Source organism: Melospiza melodia, chromosome 4 (assembly GCF_035770615.1).
Source record: "Melospiza melodia melodia isolate bMelMel2 chromosome 4, bMelMel2.pri, whole genome shotgun sequence".
Taxonomy (NCBI): Eukaryota; Metazoa; Chordata; class Aves; order Passeriformes; family Passerellidae; genus Melospiza; species Melospiza melodia.
This window is the reverse complement of record NC_086197.1, coordinates 12,101,067-12,121,635: the sequence shown is the minus strand read 5'-3', so window position 1 is coordinate 12,121,635 and position 20,569 is coordinate 12,101,067. Positions and strand designations below refer to the sequence as shown.

The 20,569-nt window shown below is 46.8% G+C and overlaps 2 protein-coding genes across 2 annotated transcripts in view; both read right to left on the bottom strand.

Annotated features, from left to right (window-relative positions):
• LOC134417098 (sodium- and chloride-dependent GABA transporter 1-like) overlaps positions 1-12,782 on the bottom strand; it is a 42,674-nt gene extending 29,892 nt beyond the window's left edge. Inside the window, exons 1-2 of the mRNA XM_063153910.1 lie at positions 10,411-12,782; positions 5,492-5,580 (exon numbers count right to left, since the gene is read on the bottom strand). The gene's annotated coding sequence lies outside the window, so the exon portion shown is untranslated. The remainder of the gene's footprint in view (positions 1-5,491; positions 5,581-10,410) is intronic.
• Positions 12,783-13,071: 289 nt separating this feature from the next.
• LOC134417097 (sodium- and chloride-dependent betaine transporter-like) overlaps positions 13,072-20,569 on the bottom strand; it is a 37,651-nt gene continuing 30,153 nt past the window's right edge. The window contains exons 13-15 of the mRNA XM_063153909.1: positions 20,055-20,155; positions 18,864-19,034; positions 13,072-16,254 (exon numbers count right to left, since the gene is read on the bottom strand). Coding sequence (XP_063009979.1) covers positions 16,108-16,254; positions 18,864-19,034; positions 20,055-20,155 — 419 coding nt within the window. The 3' untranslated portion in view covers positions 13,072-16,107. The remainder of the gene's footprint in view (positions 16,255-18,863; positions 19,035-20,054; positions 20,156-20,569) is intronic.

The following is a 20,569-nucleotide window of genomic DNA, read 5'->3' as shown; positions in this document are numbered from 1 at the left end:
AATTTCTCACTTGGTTTATACCTCCTGTGCCTGTTTGTGACAGCCCAGAGTGGTGTCCAGGCACTGCCACCAGGATGGGGACAGGCATCCCCACTGGCCCCTTCTCTCTTTTCTCCAGAGAGGCTGCCCTGTCACAGCTCAGTCACTGCAGCCGGAGTTACTGCTCACTGGCCACTGCCTCACCAAAACTCTGCCTCTGAACCAAGATTTTAGCTTAAGTCCAGATCTGAATCAACATCCTGGGTGAGACTTTGATGTTCCCAGGGGTAAAGTGCCCTGTCTTACAAGGACTCACCAGTGCTGTGCAAAAGCCATGGCTGTGTGGTGCATGAGGAGGAAGAAATCATAATTTCATGCACATAAAGCTGGATTTGATGCAGCTCCAGAGAAGTTGCAAGTGATGTCAGTGGTTATTTGCTGTATTTGTCTTGGAATGGTTTGGGGTTTTTTTTTCATTTCTATTTTGTTTGGTTGGTTTGGTTTTGGGGGGTTTTGTTTGTTCGTTGTTTGGGGGGTTTTGTTTGGGTTTTATTTAGTTCTTGCTCCTTTTTTTAAATGAAGTCATTGAACTAAGCAGATTGGGCAAAATCAGTGTTGTAAAGAAAAGTAATGACATGCACTTGAGAAAGTCACCTTGGACTTCGTTGCCACAATTTAATAAAAAATAAAATTGAATAAGGAAAAGAATTGTGCTGGAAAGAGTAGAAACAAGCATGAGAATGATCCAGGCTCTGCTCTGATCAGCCAGGGAGCAATCTCTTCTCACCTTGTGTGGCAGAAGAGCAAAGCACTGGCTGTCCCTGGGGCTGGGAAGCTCGGGTTGGGAAATGACCTATGCACAGGGCACAGATGAGTTCAGCCTGCTCCACACTGACCAGCACCTGCTGCCCTTGGAGTAAAACCAGCAGGTGAAAACCCTGCACTGCCTCAACAAATCTCTGCTGCTGCATTCAGATGAAAGCACAAAGAGGAAGGTAGATAGGAAAAGAATGAGAAAATCCCAGACCTCCCCCCTGCTCCTTCTGGGCAGGGTCACAGCAGCTACCAAGCGCCTCATTCAGAACATGGCACCTGTGAATGTGCCTGTCACCACTCTGGCACACATTTACAGCTCCAAAAAGACTAGAGCCTCACCATGGAGACCATAACATTGTTTTCCTGCTGCAGCATGGCCAAGCTGAAGAGAAAATCTGTGTTCTCAGATTCTCAGATGCCAAACTCTTTGTTCTTCTCATGAAACCAGAGAGATAATCGTGCTCCAGAGCCCTCAGGCTGCCACAGGGCTCCCTTTGATCACATACATTTTTGGGGGGTGGAAAATAGAGAACAGCAGAGCCAGCTGCCTCAGCAGGAACCTTGCAAGAGCATTGGTAGCCTCTTGGCTGAGGTTTCCTGGAAAACATGCTCACCACCCAGAGCACCATCCCCTGCTGTCCAGGATCAACCTGCAACTAGCTGGGCATTATCTCTACCAATTTAACATTCAGACCTTCTCCTATCCTCACTTCTTGAGCTTAGCACAGTGGAGAAGGAGCAGCTCTTCCACCAGGACTTGTGACCAGGAGATAAAGCAGAGGAAGGAAAGGTAGTTGTCCCTGTTGCCTTGGCTGAAGATTCAAGTCACATCCCACACAGCCAGTCCACACCAGGATGCAGACCCTGGCCCTCCAGCACCAGCACCAACCTTTACCACATGAGCACCTCCACAGGGGCCAGACACAGCTCCCATTTGCTCTATCCCCAGCAAACAGGATTCAGAGTGTCATGGGGTGTTCACCTGCAGTATAAGGACATCAGTTCCTTGATCCTTGTGCCTATTAAGTTTCTTCATAAGAAAATGCATTTCCAGCTGCATTCCATGTCTTCAACCTGATTTTTGTTTTCACACAACAAAATCCCAATCTGTTGCAGAGCTTCTCTTGGAGGGGAGAGAACCAAAATTAAATGTGCTGGAGGTCTCTACCAGGTGCTGGCAGAATCACAGCAAGGTCACCAGCAAACTGAGGAGACTGGAATCCAGACTGCAGCTCCAAGAAGCGCTGATGGGAGATAGGGAGAAGGGAGAGGGTAGGAGGAAGGGAGAAAGGGATGGGTGAGCTTGTCCAGGTCTCCAGTGCTGTGGAGACAGAGATGGGGAGGGCTTCACTGAAGGAGTGAGCTACCTCCTCCAGAGTCAGAGTCTCTTGCAGATAGATAGGAAGGAAGGGCACAGACACAGACCCCAGAAACATCCCAGCAGCTATACACGCAAAGAAGCTGAGTTCGAATGCTACAGACCATCAGAGCTTGTAGGACCTTTGTGAAGGGTCACAAAGAACCTAGAACAGTGTGAGTCATGTTGGGGCTGAAACATTTAAAGCTGGGGAGGGCTATCCCAGCCCCAGGGAGAGGCAGCTGAGCCCATGCCTCCTATGTGTGTCTCACCTAACCCATTCCTGGAGTTCTACCTACTGGAGACCCTCCCCAGAGAAGCCTGCCCAAGGTATCACCATAAGTGCTGATACAGCATCTTTACTGAGCAATCATTTGCACTCACTACATTTTTCCCAGTCCACAGGCACTGTGAGCTGGAAAATCTTTGGGACCTCAGTACCATTTTCAGGTCATGCTGTGAGACAGTCACCTCCCCTCTTGCTCTGCCTGGTAGTGCCAGCTCCCTGGATGGAAGCAGGGGCTTGCTCATGCAGCAGGGCAGGGAGCAGCACCTGCAGGTCCTTCCCTGCCACCCCCACTGGGGGTGAACCATCTCTGATGGTTCATGCCCCACCTCTCTACTGCAGCAGGAACAACTTCTTCAGCCCAGGGTTTTGCTCAGTGAACAGGTTTTGGAGGCTGGGTGCTGCACCTGCCTGTTAACATCAATGGGAGTCCAGTTAGCTCTGCATGGGAGTGACAGATGGGAAAGTTGCTGGTGTCTTTCTTGACCAAGGGGACATTGCAATGGCAACTGACAAGAAATTTAGGCATTGTGGTGGTGCAGCTGTAAGTAAAGCTGGGCAATACCTGCTCTACCTTACACTACTCCAACTGAGTACCAGACAGGGCTGTCCTCATTTTCTCAGCCCTCCATCACCTTTTGGAACAATCCTGCATCCTGCCTTGTCCTCAGGGTGCTGCACCGCTCAGCCCCACATCCAACCCAGTATGGATGGAGGAGAGCCCAGCACCTGCCCCTCTCTTCCCCAGGGATGCTAGTGCAGGCAGGTGGCTCTGTGCCACCCCTGCTTTGACATTCCCTTCTCTGCCCCCAGTGCTCACACCCAAGCCCAGACCCTGCAGTCCCAGTGCACTCACCTGCCTGACGGTGCCAGCCGGGTCCCTGGGGCACGCAGAGCTGCTCACAGAGCCACCAGCCCAGGGATGCACATCCAGAGCTGCTCCCACAGGCTAGGGGAGCTGTGAGCCCCTCCTGCCACAGGGCCCTTGTCCCCCTGCCTCACCCCACACTGCTTCTCATTGCACTATTGATGAGTCCTTAATGAGCTTTGCGCTCACGTCCACTCAAATCAACACCCTGCATGTTGAGGCTGTGGGGAGGGGGGGGTCCCACAGCCACTGGAAAATCACAGCCAGGGGAGGGGGGGTCCCACAGCCACTGGAAAATCACAGCCACTGGGAGAGGAGAGGCTCCAAGGTCATGGGCAGGAGGGAGGACAAAGCAAAAGGGCCTGATGCCAAAGAAGGGGGAGCCATCCAGCAAGTTGGTTGCAAGGGGTTGGTTGAGCCCATATTGCTGCAGCAGCTCCTACAAGGATCAAATGCATTACTGGCTGTGGGTCAGGCTTTTGGGATGGAGGGGTCAGCTGCAGGAAAATGGATACTTCTCATTTGAAGTGGCAGGTACCTACCATCAACCAAGGAAAGGAGCCACATGTGAATAACTGGTTGCTTAGTGTGTAAATCTTGTCATTGGCTCAAAAACAGCTTGTGTGGAACCTTTCTTTTCTTTTCCTTTCTGGGGCCCAAGATAATTTCCACTGAGAGTAGGAGAAGTTGCTCTCAAAAGCAGTATGGGGGAGCTGCTGGTGCTGTGAGCATCTCCTTGATAGAGGCAGCATTGACAGAGAGGCAGGGGAAGGAGCCCAAGTGAGCTAAAACATAATTCTCCCCAGAGATGACACCTTAGCACTTCACCAGCTCCTTTGTGTTAAAACAGAGGTAGGGATGCTTAAAATGACAAAAGTTCATTTAGTGGTTTTCAGTGCTGAGGGTACCAAGGTAATACCACGGTTTTTATTCCTTGCTATCAAAACTCTCCTTCTTTAAAGGTCACCCCTGCTCCCTTGGATCAGGCAATAACCCATCACAGCTAATCCTGACACAGCCCATGGGCCAGAGCCTTTGTCCCATAGGGATGGGAAGGAAAACCTGCTGCCTTAGAGCTTTGTTGAGGTTGCTGCTCGTGCTGCCACCTACATCTGTGCCATTATTCTGCCAACAGACTATGTTTAAAGTTCACATTTCAGACTAAGTGGTCACTGGAGGAGCATGGAGGAGGCAGTAAGACCCCCATCAGGCTTTTTTGGCCCTTAAAGGGGAAAGACAGTGGTGCTAGGAAGGCTGGCAAGAGGGAAATTGGAGAAAGAAAATTATTTTTACTGGGTAAACCCAGGGGGCTTTGAGAGCTGAGCAGCACTCCAGCACACACACTGGAGGCATCCTGAAAAAAGGCATCCTCTCTGACCTGAAGCAAATGCAGTGAGTGGCAATCCCTTCTGGAAGAAAGCTATGGGTCTGACAGAGCACTCTCATCCCTCTCCTCTGCAGGGAGTCTGTGTCTCCCCCTCTACTCTGGGAGCTTGAGTACCTCTTATTTAGCAGTACAATTTTCAGGTTCTTAGCTGGGATAAAAAATCAGCCAGTGAACACGTGCTGCCTTTGCTCCCTAGGAAACCCATTGTGTATTTCTGCAATTGAGCACAGCTTGCACTGGCCAGACCTGCAAGCACAGGGAGCATGTAGTGCAGAACAGGGAAATCATTATTGCCCACCATGCCATTGCTGGGAACATTGCTGGAATTGCTGCCAGCTCAGTCCCACAGGGACAAGATCAAATCCTTTCCTGGTGAACATTGTCTTGGAGAGCTTTTTCTGTGGTGGTGAGGTTGGAACTAGAAGACCTTTAAGGTCCTTTTCAGCTCAAACCATTCTATGATTCTATGAAACAACTCATGGTGGAGGCAGAGCTGGCAGAGACATGTTTCCTTGTTTCCTGGGAAGTTTGCAGGCACAGCCCTGGATGTGCTGGACCATGCAGGAGGCTCAGCTCTCCCTTGTGTGCCCAGCTTGCTTTGCAGTTGCCACAGAGCTCAGGAGTGGGGGCTTTTTGAATGCAATGCCATGTTACTGGGAGATTGAGATTTGCCTCAGCCAAACCAGCCAAATTAAAGCAGGTACCTGCAGGTAGCTTCAGAGTGGAGCCAGCAGCAAAGCTCCTGCCCCCTTTTGTCAGAAAGAGTGAAGGTTCAGCTATCAAGATATCACAGCTCACCCTTTCCTGAGTGCGGCATGAGTCCATCCATCACTGTTCTCTCTCAGTCTTCAATCTCTCCTCAAGACCAACTGCTGATGTGACACCTCCTACAATAAAAAGATAGAGAGAGACAGTAGCAATTTGCTTGCAGGGCAGGTGGAGATCTCAGGCCTGAGGGAACCAGCCTGTTATATGTGTTTTCACAGCTCTCCACAGAGTCCTGGCTGAGGAACACCTGAGAACTGCAGTGGGTCCACTGGAAACTCCAGTTTCTACCACAGGCAGATTCCTTTCACAGGAAGCACAGCAAACCACCTCCCCACCTCATGCACTTCTAGTCTGGAAGGAAAACTGGCCAGAAAGTGACTTTTTCTCCTGCAGGAGTAAAAACTGAATTTGAAAGCCACAAGTGTTTTCTGCATCATATTTGTTGTGTGAGTTATAGGCAGAAGCAGACTGTGAGTATAAAAGGTGCTGGAGAGAAATATTGTCTCTCAGCACCAGTCTGAGCAACCCCTGCTTTTCCAGAAAAAAAGGGAAGTTGGACCAAGAAAAGAAGATAGTACATGGATATTTCATACTTGGCAAGAACTAGGCATAGACTGGTATGCCCAAATGGATTTGGGAACATGCCTTAGAAGAGAAGCAGAATTCATTTGAAAGGATGGGATTTGGAGCTGCTCTCTTGGTTGTTTTCCATAAATGTTCATGAGACTAAATTTTGATTCACCAGTGTGTTCCGTGAAAATGAGAGCTTGGCAGATACTCAGACAAATACTCACTGGCTTCAGTATTTGCATTCAAAGCACTCGGGCTGCCACCTCCAAAGCTTTTGGTGGCTTGGGAAATATCCAGCAAAAGAGCCCAACCCCAGCATATAATCTGTGTGAGTAAACACAAGCGCAAAGAGTGTTTTCTAAATAACAGCTATTGGATGTGATGACAGTGGTGAAAGCAGCCAAATAATCAGGCTAGACATCTCTTGGTTTAAAATTCATTTGCAAAAATCATTAACACAATCATTGCAAAATAAGCAGAAGTATAATCACTCAGGGATAATTTGCAGAGGAATAGGGCTGCACTCACTGAAAAGAGCTGTTATGAGATATGAGCCTGGCTCTGGTGACTAAGCCCACAAAGTCCACCACCTCCAAAGGGAAGCAAAGCTGGCCAGCAGAGCAGAGCTGGCAGGCATTGCTTTTTTAAGCCCAGTCTAAGGCATGGTTTCCCCCTCAGCAACCTGAGCAATCCTGCCAGCCTGCAGTGGGGGCCAGGCTGGCTGGCCTCCTTCCTCCCTGAGCAGGCCCAGAGCTCAGGTCTGACTCGTAACACCCAAGGGAATAGACAGGGAAAAGGTGTGAGGCCAGGGTAGGCAAGGCAGGACAATTCCTGTGCTCAATCCTCCCAGCTTCCACTCCCAGGTACTTTATATGACTCCCAACCCTGTTGAAGACTCCCCTTGTGGTGTCCAGAGTTTCTTTGTCACCAGAGGCTGGACTGTTAATATCTGGTAACATAATCACCTTCCATCCTCACTGACCCCTTGTCCCCAGGAAAACTGACAGAATCTCTGCTATTCCTCATCTTGGGCATTCCTGGGCAAGCTGGGATGAGCTAGTCCTATGGCACAGGGAAAGGTCCTGCTCCACATATGTATAGCTATCCAGCCATGTTTCCAGGGCACACAGCTTCTTTGAAATATTATTCATCTGGAAACCTGTGCAATACTTTTCACAGAGAGTACTTTTATTTACAATTACCTTCAGCCACTGGTATTAAATCTGCATTTATGCCACTTGTCCCTGCTGCTGCTAGGAGCCCTTATGAACAATTTCATCTGTAGATGACTTGCTTCAAAGTCTGGGCATTTTTAAATCTCTCCTGCTGTCAACAGCACAAACAAAACAGAACATGGTGAAGGAATAAAAATGTAAAAGAAATATGGCAAGAACAAAACTGAAAATAAATACAAGAAAAGAAAAGGAATTTCCATCACTGGAGGAGATTAAAAGTGACCTGTCAATGAAAAATAGATTGGGTTGGAGCACATTAGTTCAGTGTGTGCCTATTCATTTTCTTTCCCCTGGAATACTCTGGAGACAGGGACAACTAGTGAGATAAAGTCACTGGATATTCTGGCAATAAGATTTTGTCAGGTGTGAACCAGCCAAGTTCTGTTAAGCTCAGTGTTTTTGTGTTGTTTGTCCCGTGCACCTTGCCATAACTCATGTGGCTGAGAAATACCTGGGAAAAAAACTTCCTGTGCTAAAGATTTATCAGCACTGAGCTTTCAGTCAGCAAGTAAGACCTGATGGACCAAGGTTCCCAAGCACAAAATGAAGATGATCAATCTGACAAGTCCTGAGATGTCTTATGGGAGGAGAGGGATATTAGGTAGAAGAGAAAGAAAAGGCCACTAAAATAAAATCCATCCATTTAAAGATGTCTCTATGGCATTTTCTAGAGTCTCCCCTCAACCTTCTTCCCAGCCATCTTCCCTGCCAAAGGGGTGTTTGAGTGACCCAGGTGTGCTATGTCCCTGGGATATGCCCAGCACAGCAACAAGGAGCACAAAGCCCTGGGAATCAGAAAATGAGGGCTATCATGGACACCAGAGATTGGATTTCTGCATGGAAGATTCCTGGCAGGACTTGAGTAATAGCAGTACCTACCCACTCTTAGGTCTTGTCTACCCATCCAGTGCTGCCCACCTAAATCAAAACAAATTGGGCTAAATTAAACCACAGCAGCCCACTTTGAAGCATGATTATTCCAGCTTTAAGACCATTTGGATAATAAGTGGACACAGTCACATTGATGAAAATGTGCCTGTGCCTGCAGGCTGTTTTGATAAATGTAGTTTAAAAAAATCTGATCATCTTTTTGTCAGTGAAACTGCAAGGGACTCACAAGGGACTGGTAAGATTTAGCTCTATTGCTTCTAATCCATCAAAACCAGTGTGAGCAGTAACACTGCATCCAACTTGGCACAAACTTGATCCTGATGGACTTAATATAAATTAAAATTAGTATAAATGGAACATAAATAGAAGTGTCCTCACATACTTTGGAAGATTTAACTGAAATCAAATACTCTGGGAAACCAAGCTAATTTTAAAGTAAATGTGTCTACTCAATGTGTCTAGTTACATCATTGGTGCAGCTCTTACAATTTTTTTCCCTCTTTATTAAGAGGTTTATGCTAATGAAAGCTCTGAAGTAGATGCATTAAATCAGCACAAGCACAGTTATACTGATAGAGATTATGCCACTTCCCAAACCTTATGGCAATGCCTTCCTACAGGAAGAAGCCTTATTGCATGGCTGTGTCTGACCTCAAAAGCACAGGAGTGTGGGAAAAATGTGACAGAAGCAGAGGAAGAAGAGGATGGATTTGGGTATGAGATGCAAATGAGGGTTACTGACAGAGGCAGTATAACCACTGCCCACCACAGGTGCTCCATCATGATAAGCACGCAGGACTTGGGGATAAGGAAGAGCAAAGGCCTGGCTCCTCTGTGCAGGCCACACAGTGACAACCTCATTTATTACCACATCAGAAGGGACAGAGCCTCCACTGGGAGGGGAAATATCTCCAGCCTGCAGCCTTGCTGCTGCTTGGCCATGTGATGCACACCCCCAGAAGCAGCCCCAGCCCGCAGCAATCGAGTTTCAAACAGCCCCACCCTCCAGGGAAATTGCATTTATTGATAGGATTGGACGATGGGAAATTGCTTTGCCATCGCTCGATGTGTCCTACGTCAACCTGCCCAAGGGACTCTGGCCAGAACAACCAGAGGTGCTGCTGACACCTCTGCCCACGGTCACTAAAACACCCTTCCCTTCCTTCCAGAGAGGGAAAATTTTTTTTTAAGTTTTGCCAAGATTAAAAATTACCTCTACTTACAGTATAAGTCCAGAGCCTCACAAACTCAAAATTCTGACAGCAACACATTTACCCACCAGCCCCTGTCACAATGTCACTGTAGTGATGTCATTAAGGCAAAACCTACCAAAGCACAACTCTCCCCCAAATGCCCTAAAACACACCCATCCCCACATGGAGACACTGATCTAAGATGTTCTGAACCTCCAACTTTCCAAAAGGCATCAGTCCTCTTTCTCCTCTTCACATGAAGCCTCACAGGTGCCCCAAGGCCAAACAGCAAAGGTTTTGCTGCTGCCTCCCTTTACCATAGAAACGAGAAAGTGAGACAGCTCAAAAACTCCCAAATGCAAGGGAAATGCCTGTCTTGTACTGCAAGAGTCTGGAGTGGTTGTCATACTAAAAAAAAAAAAATAAATTAGGCACCAAATAACTTTTTGAAATCTGATTATAACAAGTAATTTATGAAAAGAAAAAAATTAATTCCTGTTATTATCTCAGCCTAAACTGTAAAATGAATATGCTCTGAAAGTGTTCAACTATCCTCCACCCAGAGGTTCTGAAAAAAACTGTGTTTGACCACACTGCTTTCCTATGTGGAGACAGACTCCCATGCTTGGGCTCCTGGACAAGGTTTATGGGATGGGACAACTGGAGGCTGCTCCTGACCCTCTGTTTTACTGGCTGGAAATTTATGCTTTAGCTAAGGTGCAAAGCAGGTGTAAAGCTGAGCCCTGCAAAAGCATTTTTGGGGTGGGAGAGCCCAGTGTTGGTGATGGGAGACAGACACACATGAGACAGGATCACCTGGAACATGAAGAGAGAACCCTGCCATCTCCCTGTTCCTTGACTGATGTATGCATCACCAGTGCCAAGGAGAGCCACAGTCACCTTGCCTGTCTGGGGAATTAATACTCATCCAAAAGCACTGCACAAAAAAACTAACACTGGCTGGGCATGATTTTCCCACCGTTCTGAGCCCCAGCACCAGCCAGTTCCCATTGCCAGGCTGCCTCCCACCATCCCAGCTAATCCAGGGTTACTGACTTACACTGCTGTGCCCTGCCACTGATGGGATTTCTCTTCAGCAGCTCCTGGACCCACGTGCATGCTGCTTGAAGCATTCCAGCATAAAGATCTCTGCTTCTGGAGAGCTTGATTAAGAAACCCTGGTTCCAGCTCTCAGGTCACTCTCACTTCAAAGCTAGGAGGTGGGGAGGAAGCTCATGTCACAGAGATGGCCCTTCTCCAGGACATGTGAATGTCCCAGATTGCAAGGCAAGATGTGTTCTGTTTGCCATCTATACGGCAGTTGTCTTCTGCTAAGTGGGCAGCTTTCCTTATCTCTTCCACAAACAATCCTCTCTCAGGGCAGACATCTGCTGATAACAGGCTGTTGATTGTCACTGAATGACTGATGAGGACTACAGCATCCCATTGTGAGATGCTCCACCCAGAGGGAGGAGCCAAGCATTCCTACCTGGATATAATCTTGAGGTTCTGGAACACCAGCACAGTTTCTCCACTGGATTTCCCAGAAGAACAGCTGCCTCTTCCACTGGACCTTTAGAGGAAAACTCCACCTTTCTACTGGATCCCTGCTCCAGCAGAACCACACCTGGCACTGCAGGTGGACTGCAGCCACAATCCCAACTGGACTGCTACCAATACTCTGACCAACAGAGTGTCAGGTTGTATTCTGACTCTATCAGTGCTGTTTTGGTTTACTGCATTGTTTATTGTATCTTATTTTCTTCCCTAATAAAGAACTGTTATTCCTGCTCCCATATTTTTGCCTGAGAGGTCCTTAATTTAAAATTAATAGCAATTTGGAGGGAGGGTTTTACATTTTCCATTTCAGGAGAGGCTCCTGCCTTCCTTAGCAGACACCTGTCTTTCCAAACCAAGACAGTGAAAGTGACAGGTTGCTTTTCTGCTTGAGGGAGGGTTTATTTCTCCATGAGAAAAAGAAGCTTATTTCACGTCCTGTTGAAATATGATGTCCAGAAAGGCACCAGATGGCCTGTAATCTCCCATCCTCCTCCAGAGATCACTCTCTACACTGTGGTACAACAAAGGCTGCACACTCAATATAGCATGTTTTGGAAAAGTGGCCACTGGCAAATAACGATTGAGCATAAGCACGCCTCTGGTCCAAACCAGCCATCCTAGTCCACAGCTCCCATCCTGGCTGGAACGCAGGCTGGGCAGGAAATTATTCTACAGCCTGTGAAAAAACCTAAGCAAAACAGGAGAAAAAAAATCAAAAAGCCATTTAGCAGCATGGTATTGGCGCGTCACCAAAACCAAGACAGTATGGAATTGCCCACAACAAGCTTTGCACAGACATTGAAAGCATTTCTCCCCAGGAATCCCTTTTTGTTCCACACAGTTTTCCAAGCTCAGACTTGACAAACCAGAACAGACTGCTCTGAAAATTCACGTCCTCCTTTGCAGTTGTGGGTCAGGGATTCAAACCAGAGCCAGGATCATGGTCCACAAGCAGTTGAGGGGGCAAGGGCTTATTGTGGGTTTAAAAAACAATACATAGCAAAATAACCTCTGCAGTGTCCATCCATGCACTGTTAGGTGCATTTCTTCTCTTCCCTTGGCAGGTTCAGGAGTAAAGTCTTTCACTTTAATACCTCAAGCTTATGCCTGCAACATATGCACAGGGAACTGGATAGCAGCATATGCACATCTTCTCAGCCTCTCGAGTCTTAAATTTTAATCTTTAATTTTTGAAATAAGTTATTATTTTATCTTCTCCTTTGATGAACATTACTCTCCTCTTACCCCATTCAAACACAATTTAGCTAATTAGTAAGAGGTCACCATATGTAACACATGCAACTTGATAAAGTAAAGGCCTGAAGGAACACCTGATGTGTTCTATATGCCCTCATGACTGCTGACTGTCTCTTTCCCAGCCCTCATTTACTGTGCACCTAAGTCACTTGGCTCATGTCTCTCATTTCTACCTGTGCCAGGCTCACTTCTCCTCAAGATGGGGAAAGCGCCTGAGCAAACCCCTCTTGCCACACGACAGGGACGCAAAATCTCAGGGAAGTCCCCAGGTTCCAGCACAAACCACACAGCCACTGCGGAATACCCATAACCCACACAACAAAAACACAGCCCAAGATCTGAGAAACTCCTGTTCTTCTAAGAGATTTCATTTCCTCCAGTTCAGTCCCTACTGCCCTTTTTCATCTTCCAACCCTTGGCAGACTGCAATAACTGCACAGGGGAAATCCAGAGCTTTGCTCAGGATGGAGCCAGGGTCCCAGTCCTTGGTAGTTAAGCCCTGCACTAGGGCCGTGGTGGGCATGGCTTCTCTCCAGCCCAAAAGCAAAGATGAGGGCTGGAGGGAGGGCATGGCTGCACCTCCAGCTCATTGGAAGCTACAGCAGGTCATTGTCATTGTCCTTCGCCTGAGTGCTGCCACGATCACCTGGGACAGAACAACATTTGAGAGCCAAGAAGAATTCCCACTGCAATCCTCCTTCTTCCAGAAAACTATGTTGTGGGTTGCAGTCACAAAAGTTGAAGCTATCCTGGTGACATTTGACAGTTTTATCTTTCTTTCTTCAAATTTTGTCCCGTACAAGTTTTCAATGACCATTTCCCTTTTTTTTTGCCATTTGTCACTGTCAAAGGAAGAAGGGAGGGAAGGCTGAAATGGGGGGGAACAGGAATAACAGGATGGAGAAGGATAATACAAGACCTTTTGGCTTGATTTATTTTTTAAAAACTCTGTTCCTGTCTTTTCCTTCTGGAGAGGGGGGTGAAAATGACCTTTTTATGAAGAAAAAAAACACAAATAAAACCAAAACCAGAACAACAAACAAACTGGAAACCCAGAAGTGGTAGTTAGGTGTTTACAGGTGTAGGTCCTTTCTTCTGTATACAGTGTTTTAATTCCAACTGAGAGGAGTAGCACAGGATGAAAACCTCGTACCTTCTCTTGGACTTCAGCTTCAAATGCATGGTGTCTTGGCATGTTATCAACAATTTACAAGGGAAAAAAATCTCTCCCTCCTCTCCATACAATCCTTCAGTGGTGTATTCCCGGTGGTGTGCAGGACAGGAGCAGTTTCCCATCAGACTCAGAGCTCTCCAGAGGTGCCCAGTTCCAGGGGTTGATAGAGACCTGTCAGATCTGTCACATGCGTGCAGCAATGCCTGAGACATTTACAGAAATTTAACAAACCACTACTCAGTTTCTGATTGTGCTGGAGGTCACACAGCAAAAGACAGCCACTGATGGCATTTGCCCCTGTTCCTCCAGCTGGGTGTATGTGGGTGTTTCGGTTTTTAGAAGAAAGGGAATTAAATGACACTGGGTCACTGAGCTTTGACTTAAAATTCCTGGACTTGACTTTGTCAATTACATCTGAAGAAACTGGATTAATTTCCTGATCCTGGGAATTTTATGATTGCTTTCAATGGTCACACCAATACCTCCTCTAGCTTTATTACAATAAGTTGCTTCCTGGCAGAGGTGAGATGTTATTGTCAGATTATACATAAACAAGAGGAATAAGTTCATGCAGTCAATAACACAGCACCATGTTTGTGTTCCAAACTGAAGAGTTACTTGCTTCTATCTAGGATTTTTGCAGTGTTACTCAACTGCCTCAGAAAAAGAAGTGAACAGATCTCCCTGACTTCTCTGCCAGCACAACACTACCTCACATCTTAAAGGCATGGCAGGAGGAGCAAAGGGGCAAAATGTCCTACCAAGGATTGTACAGGAATCAAGACTGAGGGGAGCTGCTTCCCCCACCAAATTATGAGCAACATTGGTGGGAGGGAGAGGAAAAATCACCCAACTGCTTACCATGATGCCTGACTTCAAGACTCTGGGTGCTAAGCTCTTCCCTCAGCTATTTGCAGCATGACATTCAGCTCTTTAGAAAATAAAAATACAATAAATTGTGTCTTATGTGGTGCTGCAGTCCTTAGCAGGGAATGTGAATGAGGTTTGCCAGCTTTCTCCATCTTCCACAGTAAAACATCTTAAATGATAATGTGCCAGAGAGGTACAAATTCTGATAATTGACTTTCAGTGTTCATTTCACCAGCAGTTTGTAGTTTTTAGTTTTTTAAAGGAAAGGAAATTAAATGGGGAAAAGATTGCCCTATGCTAATTCTCCAGTTAAACTCAGAGGAAACTGCAGCAGATAAGGTTCCCATAGCAATTGGAATAGGTACTGAGCTGCACAGATGAGACCTGATTTCTGCGCTCACTTTTGGTGCCGGTCGTTTATCTCCATCCAGCACAGGGAAAAGCAATTACTTGGAACAAGGAACAAGGGAAAGGAGCCTGTGGCATCTGTGATTCATTCTGATGGCCATTCTCTGGTGTGGTTGGATGTGCCAATATTGCAGCACAGCCATGCATCAGTGTATGTACCCATGACCACAGCAAAGCTCCCGGGTGTGTCCTGCCACTGGCTTTTCTGGTGGGTTTAACTGTGAATTTTTGATAGGCATTGAAGCAGGATTTGGCAGGGATCTTTACAGCCCCAGCCTCCACAGGACAGAGTCATCTGGCACTGCACCAAACCCGGCAGCAGAGCACATTTCCTCCCACCTATCGCCTCACATTTTTGACTACCCTGGCAACAACCAACCTTTAATTTGACACAATCTGCTTCCAATGAACCCATATTACCTATTAATTTTGCTTTATCTTGCCTGAGCTGATGATTATTGCACCTGATTATGTCTTCCTTATCCCCTGAGCAGTCATCCACAGCAAAGCCAAGGAAGTGCAATCATTCTCCCACCTTCTTCCCAAAGCTACTCTGCAGCACAGGATCAGGCCCATCAACTCCTTCTATAACTCCTCTCCAAAATGCCCCAGCAGTGCAGTTAAATTTGTGGGCCTGCAGTCCTCAGGATCTCATTTTCCCGACTGTGCTGCAGCTCTTTTTCTTTTTCTTACCAACTGCTCTGGGACTTTTCCTGCACTCCATGAATTTTCTGAAAGAATTGTCAAATGTTCATCGGTTTCACTCTTGGATGCGTTTTCAGTGGGCCGTGCAGTTTTGACCAAGAGCAAGTCCCCTCAGATAGTCATTCCTCACCCCCTTTTCCAGACTGAGACTGCCTTGAGATCCATCATCAACAACTAGGATTGCATCGAGCGCCCTGTCACTCCTTTCCCTTCCAGCGACAGCTGAAGCTGTAACTCCTGACAGTGCAGCCTCCTTTTGTCATTGGCTGTGATACATTCCTGGCTCTCTCTCCCTTGTACAGAGGTGACCTAGTAATGCCCTTTCCTTTGTCATCCTCCAGCTTCTTGTGTACCTCTGAACCAACTTACTTATTTCCTGTGCTAGCACCCCATTGTTTCCTGCTTTTGCATCCCTAACTTTGCTTCACACCTTTAATCTCTGCTCTCTCTCACCACCTCACCACCCTCACCACTGTGGTTTCTTTTCCTCCTCTCAACACAAATGCACTTTTTTTTTCTTTTTTTTTTCCTTGTTTGCTACAACATTGTTTTTCTCTTCCCAACCAGTGTCAGTAATGAAGGTCATTTCTGACAAAAGCATGCTTCAGTCTCCACAGCTGCTGGCAGGAAGAGTTGTCCCCAGGGTGTAAAAGAAATGCTGGAAGGAGAGGAATTGTCCCACATGCTTCCATCACAGACATGAAGGAGAGAAGAGAAAAGAAACCACTTTGGGAAGGAGAGAGCAAAATCAGTCTGGGTTATGGAGGAAACGTCCCAGGAGCCTCAGAAGTGGGTTTCTCTCTCTGTGATGCTGAGCAGCTGCTGGGCTGGAGGAGACCATCCCTCCTGCCTCACGTCGGCCGGCCTCGCCACGCGCCTCTTCTTTGGCTGCGGCAGATCCTCCGCTGGGGAAATCAGCTGAATCAGTCTCTGCAGAGAGGAAGCTGCTGTTAATTAAGCTGATGAGCAAACTGACAGCCAATAGTGATCCACAAGCATTGCTGGGGGCAAAGGCACCTAGACAGCACACATGCCCGCTCCCTCTTCCTCTCCTGCTGGATGACCGTGAAACAGAGGAGGAGAGCAGGTTCTCTTCAGCTGCTCTCAGTGACAATAATTCTGTCTCTGTGCTCAAATCTGGGCTGTGGACTGATAATCTGATGTACAGCACTTCTCAAAGACCTGCTACTGTGAGGGAGGATGCCAGCAATTAGCACCACAGACATTTTCTGTAGCAATAGAAAAAACACCATAAAACCTTTATTTTTCCTATACCAAGCAGCTTTCCATTGATTTTCAGGGGAGCTGTGAATGGGCTGATCATCAGATGCTGGACATCTCCTGCTATGATCCAAAGCAGGGTGGTAGGCAATGTCCACCTCAGTGGCATGTCCCAGGTAAAGCAGCCCCTCTGCAGACTGGTTTCTGCCCCAAACCATCCTCAGCTCCCCTCTTCCAGTCAGCCAGACTGTGATGGTGAAGGCAGGGGTAGTGAGCAGCTGCCTGCCCTTAGCTCCCTCTGTCCTGTGCAATGCAGGGTGCTACAGGCTGTTCCACACACATGTAGGCAGTGTTGGAACAACTTAGAGGAGTTTCTTCTTAAAAAACTAAAGTATCTTCGAGCTCTTCAGCAAAAAGTCCTGGCTTACAGGGACTCTGCAGTGAATTTCTGGTCTTTTTCCTCCCATTTTTTAAGTCTCTCTGGTGCCACATGATTTCCTGAGCTCCTGGTTTCCTTTCCCTTTCCATCCTGCAGCTGATGTCCTGCAGCTACCTGCCAGCTCCATGGGACATTCTATCATTTCCCAGTTGAAATCTGACTTTTACTTTTTCCATCACAAGCTCAGGACACTGCATGCTCACTCCCATGAAGAGTGCATCACAAGCAGAGCAGGCAATTCATCCATGAATCGTCGGATTAATTTTAGTGCTCCCACTCCTTGTGAAGTGCCTGCCAGAATCACAGATTTTGTTAATTTATTCAAAACTATTTGCTCCATGATTTACAAAATTCACCTTGGTCTGCAGCTTCTCTGTGGGTACTTCATTGTGAGTTTTTAGCCTTTGGAGCTTGAGCTGTCTTAATTAGGGCATTAGGAAACAACATTTTTGTTTCTTGGTCAGTCAAGTGTAACGAAAGGTATCAGTTTGTAGCAGTGACTGATCATAATTACCAATTACAAACTGGCTTTCAGTGAACGCTTTGCAATATTCAACAACTGTCCCTGGAAATTTGTGTAAGGAAATTAATTCACTACAATTCTGGGATGTGACTGGAAAAAGAGAACAGGTATATTTTGAGAAATTTTGTTTTAAAAACAGGTGCAACTACCCTAGAAGGTATTTCATGGCTGGCTTTGATTCTGCCCTGAATCAACCCAGGTTTAGTAGCCAATTCCTTCCCCTACACCTAAATTGCATCCTTGGAAATTTCTTCATACTAATGTAGCTGAGGAGTCCCTGGAAATTTCAATTAATCTCATGTAAACCAGGATAAACAGAAAACCCCTCAATCTGAAATGGGCCAAATCAATTCCTCAGGCGTGCTCTACAATGAGCTCTAACACTATTCCCAGCAGCATTTCAGTCGAAGGGCTTGGAGCACTTTACCCCTGGTGAGAGATATTGCTTGTTTAACAGGCAGGACATGTGGGCAATTACTTCTCTGGCAGCTCCAAGCCCTCATTTATACACCAAAAGCTTCTGAGCTGTGGGGAGTCAGACATGTCAGCCACAGATTCACCTTCCCTGAGACAATGGAGCAAATAAAGACTTCCTGTACCCAGCTCATCCCTGGATGTGTTGGCAGTGCAGGGCTCTCCTCTCCATGAGCCCACAACGTGGCTGTCACAGCTACACCACAGCCACAGGGATGCTCCTGTTGACCTGCTTCCTCTGCCCACCCCACCCTCCAACCAGCCCCAGTGGGGATGGGGAAGGGCCTGCAGAGAAACTGTGTAGAAATTTAGATGTACTGTACATCACTCAGATCTTTCTTCATGGGTCAGGTGAGGTGTCATCTCCATGATTGCATCTCCCTAGACAGAGTTCTTCCTAGGACAAGGATGTCTACAGTGACAGAGGACAAGCTCAGGCATGGCACAGGGTAGGCCTTTACAGCTCTGTGAGCAGGTCCTCTTTAATAACTATGGGTAATTTCTTTTTTATAAAGAACATCGTCCTGACCCAGGACAACAAGGGACAAGAAGTAAAGGCAAAACAGATCTTGGTTTTTTCACTTGGTTTGCATTGGTATCTAGTGCATATATATGCTATATATATGTCTATATATTGCATGATATCCACCATGATGGTACAACACCACATGGAAGACCAGACATTTGATGATCAGCCTGGGAGTTGTGCTGAGACCCTCCAAATTGCCAACAAGAGCTACAGAACATTCTGGGGAAGGGTGATTCTCACCAGCCCTTGCCTTCTCAAAGGAGAAATGTGCCATGTACCTCTCCTCCTTGGGGCCCATCCTGAATCACCCAGGGGAGCAACAGCAACACACCCAGTGACCACAATCCCAGTACCTGTTTCAGGGATCCTTTGGTTTTCAGGAGGATGAAGATGGCATAGAGAGGAATACAGACCATGGAGGAGAGTGCCATCAGCCAGCCTAGCACGTAGCCCCAGGGTGGGTACTCGTAGGAATTGTTGTACTTCAAGGGTGTGTACTTGATCAGGGAAAACAGGAAGACGCCCTGGGGAGCAGAAAACACAAAGGTAAGGAGAGCCAAGGGGCAGCCAAGGCTGGCAGCCTGGCCCCCCTGCAAGGACTGGCTGCTCTGCAAGGGTGGCAGAGGGTGCTCTGTCTTGCATGAGCCAGCAGGACCTTGCTGGCTGCACAGAGTTCTCTGCAGTCTAAAGCCTTCAGGCTTCTGAAGAGTCATAAGCAAAGCTGGCAGCAGCTTTGAGGGTCCAGCAACACTGAGACAGCAATTTATTCATATCAAAGAGAAGAACTGTTGTTCTGCCTGGCAGAAATAGTCCAGAGGAGCCACACAGGCACAGATTTAGCCCTCCTGGGGCTCTCTAGCTACAAAGCTCTTAGACAATTTGGGCTGGTTTGAAAATTTCCTAGATCTTCAAGTCCTGCTGAAGCCCGGGGACAAAGGACTGGGAATCTTTTGTAAGTTGTAGCTATATATCTCATCTGTGTTCCCACTGAGGTCAAGGAAAACAACTCTCAATGTCAGATACAAAACCAGAATTTGGCTGAGAAGGCATGTAAAAGTCAGTGGAGTAATACAAGACATAAATTCAAAACAGGCAAGAACTTGCCTGAATTTGGGTGCATTTTATTTAAACATAGTCACAGAAGTTTTGGAAGATATTTAATAACACAGAAAGCAAATGGCTATAGAAAGATACTTCTGAACCATGGGCAGTCCCAGGAACACAGACTGAAGCAAGTATTTCAGAATAGGGTAATTTTCACCAGTGCTCTATTCATAGGTAATTTGACCAAACCTCTCCAGGCTTTGAGGACACATTTCCTTTTGCCTTCACAATAAACAACTGGATTTTCAGGCTCAATTAATTTTCCAGGCAAAACATAAGGCTTTACAAAGGAAATAAATATCTACCTCAGCTACAGACAAGCTTCTGCTTCTCCGTACAGTCTGAAAAATTTACAGCAACACCTTGGAGCTAAATCAGCCTTTCCCACTGAGAATTTGGGGACCCAGAGTGATATGTCATGAAGTTATAATTGCACTTACCAAGCACAGACCTGGGGTGACCACCAGCCAGCAGATCTTGATCAAGGGCCACGGCCGGAAACCAATCATGTCCTCAATGTTGTCATAGAAACGGTTGGCACCTTGGCCACCAACCAGCACAGAGACAAAGTCACAAGTCAGATGGGTTTTGTTTTCTTCAACCACTATTCACATCAGATTCCAAACTTTCTTTATCCTTGGTGTTTATTTCTGGTGAAAACATGGCTATCTTAATATTAGAGCAGCAAAGGATGGGGGTTTCTGGCGTTGTAAAGGCCCATGTGTGGCTAAATAGAGATGGAGGGGTTTAATTTCACTCATAAGTGTCAGAAAGATTGACACTGAAGGAAAGCACAGTCCCTCAGATGGCAGCAGCTGTAAGTGACAGGATGCAGCCATGCACTGGTAAGGACTGCACAGGGAAAAGAGGTGCCTGGTTTACAAAGCAGCAAGGGAAAGCTCTTGCAGGTTAAGCACTGTGTGAGTGCAGAGTGCTAAAAGGAACAAAGAGAGTG